Genomic DNA, 12,274 nt, shown 5'->3' with positions numbered 1-12,274 from the left:
TGTCAGCCGGGCAAGGTGGGCAAAAGATTTCGAAATCCAGTTGTGGTTCATTTTAATGAAGGTTAGATCATCTACATTTTGGGTAGCTAGACGAGTCCTTTTTTCTGTTAGTATTGAACCTGCAGCACTGAATACTCTTTCTGATAGGACACTAGCTGCCGGGCAAGCAAGCTCCTGCAATGCATATTCTGCCAATTCTGGCCAGGTGTCTAATTTTGATGCCCAGTAATCAAATGGGAATGACGGTTGAGGGAGAACATCGATAAGGGATGAAAAATAGTTTGTAACCATACTGGACAAATGTTGTCTCCTGTCACTTTGAATTGATGCTGCAGTACCTGTCCTGTCTGCGGTCATAGCAAAATCACTTCACAACCTGGTCAGAAAACCCCTCTGGCCAACGCCACTTCTGATTTCTGCCCCTCTAACTCCTCTGGTCTGCTGGCCCCTGCAGCTCGTGTGAGAACGATCACGGGCGCTGTGTGCAGGGAATGCCAGAAGCAAACGGTCAACAAGAGTTGATTGTTTGGTTGCTAATATTAGTTCCAAGTTCTCATGTGGCATTATATTTTGCAATTTGCCTTTATAGCGAGGATCAAGGAGGCAGGCCAACCAGTAATCGTCATCGTTCATCATTTTAGTTATGCGTGTGTCCCTTTTGAGGATACGTAAGGCATAATCCGCCATGTGGGCCAAAGTTCCAGTTCTCAAATCTGCGGTTGTGCTTGGTTGAGGGGCAGTTTCAGGCAAATCCATGTCACTTGTGTCCCTCCAAAAACCAGAACCCGGCCTTGCCGCGCCACCAATTTCCAGTGGCCCCGGAAAAGCTTCCTCATTAAAAATATAATCATCCCCATCATCCTCCTCATCCTCCTCCTCCTCTTCGCCCGCTAACTCGTCCTGTACACTGCCCTGGCCAGACAATGGCTGACTGTCATCAAGGCTTTCCTCTTCCTCAGCTGCAGACGCCTGATCCTTTATGTGCGTCAAACTTTGCATCAGCAGACGCTTTAGGGGGATGCTCATGCTTATTATGGCGTTGTCTGCACTAACCAGCCGTGTGCATTCCTCAAAACACTGAAGGACTTGACACATGTCTTGAATCTTCGACCACTGCACACCTGACAACTCCATGTCTGCCATCCTACTGCCTGCCCGTGTATGTGTATCCTCCCACAAAAACATAACAGCCCGCCTCTGTTCGCACAGTCTCTGAAGCATGTGCAGTGTTGAGTTCCACCTTGTTGCAACGTCTATGATTAGGCGATGCTGGGGAAGGTTCAAAGAACGCTGATAGGTCTGCATACGGCTGGAGTGTACGGGCGAACGGTGGATATGTGAGCAAAGTCCACGCACTTTGAGGAGCAGGTCGGATAACCCCGGATAACTTTTCAGGAAGCACTGCACCACCAGGTTTAAGGTGTGAGCCAGGCAAGGAATGTGTTTCAGTTGGGAAAGGGAGATGGCAGCCATGAAATTCCTTCCGTTATCACTCACTACCTTGCCTGCCTCAAGATCTACAGTGCCCAGCCACGACTGCGTTTCTTTCTGCAAGAACTCGGACAGAACTTCCGCGGTGTGTCTGTTGTCGCCCAAACACTTCATAGCCAATACAGCCTGCTGATGTTTGCCAGTAGCTGCCCCATAATGGGAGACCTGGTGTGCAACAGTGGCAGCTGCGGATGGAGTGGTTGTGCGACTGCGGTCTGTGCACGAGCTCTCGCTTCTGCAGGAGGACGAAGAGGAGGAGGAGGGGGTGCGAATGGCTACAGCCAACTGTTTCCTAGACCGTGGGCTAGGCAGAACTGTCCCAAACTTGCTGTCCCCTGTGGACCCTGCATCCACAACATTCACCCAGTGTGCCGTGATGGACACGTAACGTCCCTGGCCATGCCTACTGGTCCATGCATCTGTTGTCAGGTGCACCTTTGTGCTCACAGATTGCCTGAGTGCATGGACGATGCGCTCTTTAACATGCTGGTGGAGGGCTGGGATGGCTTTTCTGGAAAAAAAGTGTCGACTGGGTAGCTCGTAGCGTGGTACAGCATAGTCCATCAGGGCTTTGAAAGCTTCGCTTTCAACTAACCGGTAGGGTATCATCTCTAACGAGATTAGTCTAGCTATGTGGGCGTTCAAACCCTGTGTACGCGGATGCGAGGCTAAGTACTTCCTTTTTCTAACCATAGTCTCATGTAGGGTGAGCTGGACTGGAGAGCTGGAGATCGTGGAACTAGCGGGGGTGCCGGTGGACATGGCAGACTGAGAGATGGTGGGAGATGGTATTGTTGCCGCCGGTGCCCTAGATGCAGTGTTTCCTACTACGAAACTGGTGATTCCCTGACCCTGACTGCTTTGGCCTGGCAAAGAAACCTGCACAGATACTGCAGGTGGTGCGGAAAATGGTGGCCCTACACTGCCGGAAGGGATGTTGCGTTGCTGACTAGCTTCATTGGCCGAGGGTGCTACAACCTTAAGGGACGTTTGGTAGTTAGTCCAGGCTTGCAAATGCATGGTGGTTAAATGTCTATGCATGCAACTTGTATTGACACTTTTCAGATTCTGTCCTCTGCTTAAGGTAGTTGAACATTTTTGACAGATGACTTTGCGCTGATCAATTGGATGTTGTTTAAAAAAATGCCAGACTGCACTCTTTCTAGCATCGGATACCTTTTCAGGCATTGCAGACTGAGCTTTAACCGGATGGCCACGCTGTCCTCCAACAGGTTTTGGCTTTGCCACGCGTTTGGGCAAGATACGGGCCCGGCAGATGGAACCTGTTGCGATGTTGATGCCTGCTGCGGCCCCTCCTCCTCCGCTTCAGAACTGCTGCCGCCTGCACCCTGTTCCCCCAATGGCTGCCAATCGGGGTCAAGAACTGGGTCATCTATTACTTCTTCTTGTAGCTCGTGTGCAACTTCGTCTGTGTCACCGTGTCGGTCGGTGGTATAGCGTTCGTGATGGGGCAACATAGTCTCATCAGGGTCTGATTCTTGATCAGCACCCTGCGAGGGCAATGTTGTGGTCTGAGTCAAAGGACCAGCATAGTAGTCTGGCTGTGGCTGTGCATCAGTGCACTCCATGTCAGATTCAACTTGTAATGGGCATGGACTGTTAACTGCTTCACTTTCTAAGCCAGGGACGGTATGTGTAAAGAGCTCCATGGAGTAACCCGTTGTGTCGCCTGCTGCATTCTTCTCTGTTGTTGTTTTTGCTGAAGAGGACAAGGAAGCGACTTGTCCCTGACCGTGAACATCCACTAACGACGCGCTGCTTTTACATTTACCAGTTTCACGAGAGGAGGCAAAAGAGCTAGAGGCTGAGTCAGCAAGATAAGCCAAAACTTGCTCTTGCTGCTCCGGCTTTAAAAGCGGTTTTCCTACTCCCAGAAAAGGGAGCGTTCGAGGCCTTGTGTAGCCAGACGACGAACCTGGCTCCACAGCTCCAGACTTAGGTGCAATATTTTTTTTCCCACGACCAGCTGATGCTCCGCCACTACCACTACCCTCATTACCAGCTGACAATGAACGCCCCCGGCCACGACCTCTTCCACCAGACTTCCTCATTGTTTTAAAAACGTAAACAAACTAACGGTATTTGTTGCTGTCACACAACTTACACGGTGAGCTATAACTTCAGTATGATTTAGCTACCCCTTTACAGGTGAGTGAGACCACAACGAAAATCAGGCACAATGTTACACACTCTGTTGTTGGTGGCAACAAATGAGAGAGATGCCACACATGCAGGACTGTCACTGAAGCACAAATGTAAATATTAATCTCCCACTGATTTGATTTTTTTTTTTTTTTTCAGGGAGACTTTAGGAAAAAAAAATAATAGAATAAAATGATTTTTTCAGGAAGAATTTAGAAACCAAATAAAATAAAATGATTTTTTCAGGGAGAATTTAGAAAACAAATAAAACAAAAAAAGGCTTTCTATGGCCCACTGAGTGAGAGATGACGCACACAGGAGTCAGGAGTGGCACACAAGCCCAGAGGCCAATATTTATCTCCCACTGATTGATGTAGTGATTTTTTCAGGTAGATTTTGGAACCCAAATCAAGCTAAAAAAATAATAGGCTTTCTATGGCCCACAATTGGAGAGAGAGAGAGAGATGGCACACCCAGGAGTCAAGACTGGCATACAAGCAGAAAGGGCAATATTAATCTCCCACTGATTTGTTTTTTTTTTTTTTTCAGGGAGACTTTAGGAAAAAAAATAATAGAATAAAATGATTTTTTCAGGAAGAATTTAGAAACCAAATAAAATAAAATGATTTTTTCAGGGAGAATTTAGAAAACAAATAAAACAAAAAAAGGCTTTCTATGGCCCACTGAGTGAGAGATGACGCACACAGGAGTCAGGAGTGGCACACAAGCCCAGAGGCCAATATTTATCTCCCACTGATTGATTTATTGATTTTTTCAGGTAGAATTTAGAACCCAAATCAACCAAAAACATAAATAGGCTTTCTATGGCCCACTATTTGTGAGAGAGATGGCACGCTCAGGACTGGCACACAAGCCCAGAGGCCAATATTAATCTCCCACTTTTTATTTTTTTTCAGGGAAAATTTATAATCCCAATAAAAAAAATAATAAATAGGCTTTCTATGGCCCACTATCTGAGAGAGAGAGATGGCACGCTTAGGACTGGCACACAAGCCCAAAGGCCAATATTAATCTCCCACTGATTGATTTATTGATTTTTTCAGGTTGAATTTAGAACCCAAATAAAGCAAAAAAAAAAAAAATGGGCTTTCTATGGCCCACTGAGTGAGTGATGATGCACACAGGAGTCAGGAGTGGCACACAAGCCCTGAGGCCAATATTTTTCTCCCACTGATTGATGTAGTGATTTTTTCAGGTAGATTTTAGAACCCAAATCAAGCAAAAAAATAAATAGGCTTTCTATGGCCCACTGACTGAGAGATGGCACACACAGGAGTCAAGAGTGGCACACAAGCCCTGAGGCCAATATTTTTCTCCCACTGATTGATGTAGTGATTTTTTCAGGTAAATTTTATAACCTAAATCAAGCAAAAAAATAAATAGGCTTTCTATGGCCCACTGAGTGAGAGATGGCACACACAGGGATGGCACTCTAGCAGAAATGTCAATCTTAATCTCCCACAAAAAAAAAAAAAAAAAACAGGGAGTGTCCAACAATTACTATCTCCCTGCAGTAATCTCAGCCAGGTATGGCAGGCAGCAATAAGGAGTGGACTGATGCACAAATTAAATAAAAAGTGTGGACAAACAAAAAAGATAGCTGTGCAGAAAGGAAGGAACAAGAGGATTTGTGCTTTGAAAAAAGCAGTTGGTTTGCACAGCGGCGTACACACAGCAATGCAGCTATCAGGGAGCCTTCTAGGGCAGCCCAATGAGCTACAGCGCTGAGGGGAAAAAAAAAAAATGTAGCTTCCACTGTCCCTGCACACCGAAGGTGGTGTTGGGCAGTGGAAATCGCTACAGCACAAGCGGTTTGGTGGTTAATGGACCCTGCCTAACGCTATCCCTGCTTCTGACGAAGCGGCAGCAACCTCTCCCTAAGCTCAGATCAGCAGCAGTAACATGGCGGTTGGCGGGAACGCCCCTTTATAGCCCCTGTGACGCCGCAGACAGCAAGCCAATCACTGCAATGCCCTTCTCTAAGATGGTGGGGACCAGGACCTATGTCATCACGCTGCCCACACTCTGCGTTTACCTTCATTGGCTGAGAAATGGCGCTTTTCGCGTCATTGAAACGCGACTTTGGCGCGAAAGTCGCGTACCGCATGGCCGACCCCGCACATGGGTCGGATCGGGTTTCATGAAACCCGACTTTGCCAAAAGTCGGCGACTTTTGAAAATGAACGACCCGTTTCGCTCAACCCTAGTAGTCAATATGTAGAGCGAGGGTGGGGTGATGCAGAGCAGGCAGAGATGACGCCTCAAGCAGGGGGCAGCGTTTCTTGGCCAGTTGGCAGTCTGCAGCACATGGTTGATTTCATGCTGCAGTGCCTAAGAAATGACCGCCACATCGCCCACATTCTCAACATGGCTGATTATTGGGTATACACCCTCCCAGATCCTCGCTATCGGGACAACTTACAAAGCCTCATAACAACATTGAACCAGGAGCGTAAAATGCGGGAGTACCAAGACATACTGGTGCATTCCATCATGTTCTCCATTCCAGCCGAGAGCAGTACTTGCTGCTACTGCTTTACAAAGCAGCTCAGTGCGTCGAGGCATTGGAGGAAGCTCTGCACAAAGAGGGAGCAGAAGCAGCGCCTCAGCACAAGGCAAGACCAGTATGGCCCAAATGTGTCAAAGTTTTGTGTCCCCGCCACAAATGTCTACACCTTCATAGATGGCTCCAGTCAGCAGGAGGCAACGTTTCCATCAGATGGTGACAGACTACATGTCTTGCCCTCTCAGTGTTCTCCCACACGGCTCTTCCCCCTTCAAGTTTTGGGTCTCTAAGCTGGATACATGGCCAGAGCTTAGCCAGTATGCATTGGAGGTGCTGGCTTGCCCTGCTGCTATTGTATTATCGGAATGCGTCTTTAGAGCCGCAGGTGGTGTACTTACAGACCGTCGCATGCGACTATCCTCCGATAACATTGACCGGCTTAATTTTCTGAAAATGAACAAAGCCCTATCTTATCTCGCAGGAATTTGCCAGTCCTCTTCCAGATTAAATAATTGGTTGCCAACAGTATCCAGGTCTCCTGCTGTGTTCACGTTTCTACCACCTGAACTTTAGTCCCTGGGCTCCAACACCGCCAGTTGCTGCTCAGGAGTGCCATCTGCACAGTCAACACATGCTCCAGTGTTATTGGGGTTCAGTAATGTCAGCTGATCCCCTGCTGTGTGTCCGGGAATTTCTCCTGCTCCGTCCACATTCACACTGCTACAGATATTAAACTTGCTCCAATTAGGCCTCTGGCTACATTCTGTTTCTCGCATTGACCCTGGGCTCCAACACCGCCAGTTGCTGCTCAGAAGTGCCATTTGCACAGTCAACCCTTGCTCCTCTGTTATTGGGGTTCAGTAATGTCAGCTGATGCCCTGCTGTGTATCCGGAAATTTCTCATTCTCCGTCCACACTCACACTACAACAGGTATTAATCTTGCTCCAATTAGGCCTCTGGCTACACTCTGTTTCTCACATTGACCCTGGGCTCCAACACCGCAAGTTGCTCAGAAGTGCCATCTGCACAGTCAACATTTGCTCCTCTGTTATTGGGGTTCAGTAATGTCAGCTGATCTCCTGCTGTGTATCCGGAAATTTCTCCTGCTCCGTACACACTCACACTACAACAGATATTAAACTCACTCCAAATAAGCCTCTGGCTACACTCTGTTTCTAGCATTGACCCTGGGCTCCAACACCGCCAGTTGCTGCTCAGAAGTATGGACTGCACAGTCAACACTTGCTGCCGTGTTATTGGGGTTCAGTAACGTCAGCTGATCCCCTGCTGTGTATCCGGCAATTTCTCCTGCTCCGTCCACACTCACACTACAACAGTACAACAGATATTAAACTTGCTCCAATTGGGCCTCTGGCTACACTCTGTTTCTAGTATTGAGCCTGGGCTCCAACACCACCAGTTGCTGCTTAGAAGTGACATCTGCACAGTCAACACTTGCTCCTCTGTTATTGGGGTTCAGTAACGTTAGCTGATCCCCTGCTGTGTGTGCGGCAATTTCCCCTGCTCCTTCCACATTCACTCTACTACAGATATTAAACTTGCTTTAATTAGGCCTCTGCCTACACTCTGTTTCTCCTGTAATCCCTGGGCTCCAACACTGCCAGTTGCTGCTCAGAAGTGCCGTCTGCACAGTCAACATTTGCTGCCGTGTTATTGGGGTTTAGTAACGTTAGCTGATCCCCTGCTGTGTGTGCGGCAATTTCTCCTGCTCCCTTCACATTCACACTACTACAGATATTAAACTTGCTCTAATTAGGCCTCTGCCTACACTCTGTTTCTCCTGTAATCCCTGGCTTCAACACCGCCAGTTACTGCTCAGAAGTGCCGTCTGCACAGTCAACACATGCTGCCGTGATATTGGGGTTCAGTAACGTCAGCTGATCCCCTGCTGTGTGTGCGACAATTTCTCCTGCTCCCTCCACATTCACACTACTACAGATTTTAAACTTGCTCCAATTACGCTTCTGCCTCCACTCTGTTTCTAGCATTGACCCTGGGCTCCAACATCGCCAGTTGCTGTGCAGAAGTGTCTTTGGCACGGTTACTCCCTCCTGCCCAGCCTGGTTACAGCACGTCAGCTGTTTCCGTGTGGTGTCAAGGTCACTTTGCCTCCAATACGTTGTCCTGTCGGGTTGCGGTTGGGTTAGCCGACTCTATGGTGCCTGCAGTTTAGGTGCTTCCTATGTGGGTTGCGGGATCTGGCAATCAAGGCTGGTTCTGTATTGCCAATAGGACAAGCTCCCCCTGTAGGACTGTGGGTTTTCGGTAACTCTGGCCGGCTCGCAGCCTTGCACATTTTTTGTCATTTGGACCGTCTGCTGCCTATCTGAGTTCCAGCACCATTAGCTGATTTTTTGGAAGTCAATTTTGAATAGGTCCCCCTGGGTTCCAGTACCGTCAACTGTTTACAGGCAGAGCCTTTGGCTTAGGTGCCTCCTTCTCGGTATCCGAGTTCCACCAACGTCTAGTGGTCCTTGGTAGTGCTAGACCCTAAAGACCACCCTGAAGACGACGACCCCGGAGACGACGACCCCGGAGACAACGACCCTGGAGATGACGACCCTGAAGACCACCCCGAAGAAGACCAAGAAGATGACCCTTAAGAAGATGACCAAAAGGACAAAGAACAAGAAGACAACCACCAAGATACAGAAGAACAAGAGACAGAAGACCAAGAAGCAGAAGAACAAGAAGCTGCAGAACAAAAAGCAGAAGAGTAGGGTTGAGCGACTTTTACTTTTTTATGGTCGAGTCGGGTTTCGCGATACCCGACTATCTCAAAAGTCGAGTCGAGTGAAATCGGCCGATTATGGCGGAAAGTCGGGGATCGACCGAAATACGAAACCCAATGCAAAGTCAATGGGAAATCTTTTTTTTTTTTTTTCTCTCTCTCTGTGTCTCTCTCTCTCTCTCTCTCCTCCGTCCCTGAACAGAAAAGCTGGTGTTACACATTGCAAATCGCTACAGCGCACAAGCGACAAGATGGCGATAGGCGTCCACGCCCCTAAGACCTACTGTATGTCATCACTCTGCCCACGCTCCTTCATTGGCTGAAAAAATGGCGCCAAATGCATCATACGAAACGCGACTTTGGCGCGAAGATTGCCGACCACATGGCCGATCTCACACTAGGATCGGGTCGGGTTGGGTTTCATGAAACCCGACTTTGCCAAAAGTCGGCGACTTTTGAATTTGTACGATCTGTTTCGCTCAAGCCTACAGAAGAGCATTAAGCATAAGACTAAAAATCAGAGCAAAAGATATCTAAATTATAGGCAGAAGAAGACTAAGCAGTGTATGAGGGTGAGTCTGTTCCTCCTCGTGGTGCCCCTGGAAAAAGCTGCAGGCAAAACTGAAAGTGGACAAATCCTGTTGTAAATCTTTTGTGACAGGCAGAACGGAAGGTGTAATCTTCAAACTTTTATAGATAACAACTACAGGAATGCCTATCACAAATAAGGCTAGGTTCACATTGCGTTAGGGCAGTCCGTTTAGCGCATAGCGCTACGGACTGCGCTAACGCAATGTCCCAAAAGGGATCGCGTTTGCCGATCCCGCTAGCGCAGATGCCCGATCTGCGCTAGCCAGGAACAGACCGCGAACGCTGCAAGCAGCGTTCGAGATCCGTGACTCAAATGACGGCACATCGCTAGCGCACGCCCAATGTGGGCGTGCGCTAGCGATGCGTTCGCCATTACAAGCAATGGTGGCGTTAACGGACTACGTTACACGGCGTTATGCCGTGGTGTAATGTAGTCCGTTAAACGGGTTCACACAACGCAGTGTGAACCTAGCCTAAGAATATGATGAAGAAGAAAAATATGAAGAAGATGAAGAAGTAGAATATGAAGAAGAATAATAGTTGAATAAGAATATGAAGAATATTAAAAAAAGAATAATAGGAAGAAGGTGAAGAAGAAGTAGATGAATAAGGTGAAGAAGAGGTTGATGAAAAAGATGCTGCTGCTGCTGAGGATGATGAAGGAGAAAGTGTGGGAGAAGTTAAAAAAGAAGGTGAAGAGCATGGAAGTAATGAAACATAAATATCTGACAAAATATAAAAAAGCTTAACATAGTCAATATCTTTGTAACTCCGAACGTCTTAAAAAAAAATTATTTCCTGCTATTCCATTTGATTGGGCTAAACCTCTATGCCTTTAATGTCTCCTCCACCTCCCCCAATACATTCTACATTATTCTTAGCTGTTTTCCTTCATGTAGAATTAACCTACAAGGAAAGAAAGGCTTTATTTTAATTCCGATATTTGTGTCCCATAGACTTGCTTTGGTTTCCGGTATCGGAATCGGCGATACCTGATATTTTTAGGGTATCGGTCCGATCCAATCCGATCAGATATTTCCCGATATCAGAAGGTCAACACTAGTTGTCACTGAATGAGGAGCAAATGTTGTAGTGCAATTTCTGTTTATAATTTGCAATAGTGTTTAGACATGTTTTAGTTATTTGAATAGTTGTTAAGTTTCCTCTAAATAAATACCTGAAGATTGGCATCATAAAATATTGTTCATGTTTATATTTGGAAAAATAATATTTCAAAGTACTGCAACTTTTATGCATATGTAGCAATAAAAAGAAAACTCTTTGATATCATAGAAACTAAACATTTTCATCGTCAGATTTGAATTCAGGAAATCAAAATCATTAAGAAATGGCTCATTTCATAATTAAACCTGAAAACGTTTGAAAATAAGTAGAACAGTGTCACTTCAGCCCTCAAAAAAGAAATGTGTCCAAGTTGTATGTAGTTAAAATTGTAACCAATAGAAATATAGAAAGACTAGGATACATACCCTCTGTGAAAGTTTTTGTAAGATTTTCAAGGGGAAATATAATGGAGTCCTCTTTAAAGACCATGTCTTCTTTATCTGAAAAGTAGGTCTCCAGACTTTGTCTGGAATCTAAGCCATCTATGTGGTAGAGCTTATAAGCGGCCGAATCCATTGTCTAATCTTGTATCACAGCCAAGTGACTGGTTCTCAAGGTCTTTATATATTCAGAAGTAAGAATAATTATCAAGTCATGAGTTCTTACCTTTAATTAGGGAGTCATAAGATCACACCATTACATTTAGATCTGATGACATATAACAAAAAAAAAAAACACGGACATTTTTTCAGTCTGCAATGGTTTCACAATAAAATAATATAATCAGGAATGAAGCAGAAAATAAAGTATTCTTTCTAAGCTGGCGCTGACTTCGCCTCTGCCCTGCGGAATAAAATATGCACAGTATTAGTACAACTAGTAGTGATGAGCGAACCTGCTTGTCACTAATCGATACTCGCCCGAGAATCACTATGCTCGGTGTATTCGGCATGCATCGAATATTTCCCGGATTATTTTGTGGAAGCTCTGGTCTCCTCCTTTTAATTCTGGTGCTTTTCGAGCCCCAATCAACATGCAGGGATTGTCTGCCATGCACTGTAATACCGCAGCCATCTTTGTTGTGGTATTAGGCCATGTGCACACGTTGCAGTTTTTACCACGGATCCGCGGCGTTTTTTATGCTGCAGATCTGCAGCAGTTTTCCTTGCGGTGTACAGTACCATGTACACCTATGGAAAACGAAATCCGCTGTGCACATGCTGCGGAAAAAAACGCGTGGAAATGCAGCATTTGTTTTTTCCGCAGCATGTCAATTCTTTGTGCAAATCTGCAGCGTTTCTGCACCCATTGACTTGCATTAAGTCGGGCAATTCTGCAGCAAAACCGCAGATATAAAAAAGATCTGCGGTTTAGCTATGGTGAAACGCTGCAGATCGGGAGGGGGGAAGAGTGTGGGCGGTGTGTGGGCGGTGCATGGGCGGAGACTGTGTGTGTGGGCAGGGTCTGTGCGGGCCTGCCGGGGGTCTGTATGGGTCTGCCGGGGGTCTGTGTGGGCCTGCCGGGGGTCTGTGCAGGTCTGCCGGGGTCTTTGCAGGCCTCTTGGGGGTCTGTGCGGGCCTCTTGGGGGTCTTTGTGTCTGTGTGCAGGCATCGTCCGATGGGACTACAAGTCCCATCGGGCAGTGCCTGCTACAATAAAAGAGATTGACACATTAGCCAATGAT

The 12,274-nt window shown here is 46.7% G+C and overlaps 1 protein-coding gene across 1 annotated transcript in view; it reads right to left on the bottom strand.

The window, feature by feature from the left end:
* The window catches only part of LOC138650845 (indolethylamine N-methyltransferase-like), a 63,064-nt gene extending 51,877 nt beyond the window's left edge, over positions 1-11,187 (bottom strand). Inside the window, exon 1 of the mRNA XM_069740689.1 lies at positions 11,016-11,187. Coding sequence (XP_069596790.1) covers positions 11,016-11,166 — 151 coding nt within the window. The 5' untranslated portion in view covers positions 11,167-11,187. The remainder of the gene's footprint in view (positions 1-11,015) is intronic.
* Between the last annotated feature and the right edge of the window lie 1,087 nt (positions 11,188-12,274).

The sequence above is a fragment of the Ranitomeya imitator genome, chromosome 10 (genome assembly GCF_032444005.1).
Source record: "Ranitomeya imitator isolate aRanImi1 chromosome 10, aRanImi1.pri, whole genome shotgun sequence".
Lineage (NCBI taxonomy): Eukaryota > Metazoa > Chordata > Amphibia > Anura > Dendrobatidae > Ranitomeya > Ranitomeya imitator.
Note: the sequence above shows the minus strand (reverse complement) of the source record. Positions and strands in the feature narration are given on the sequence as shown.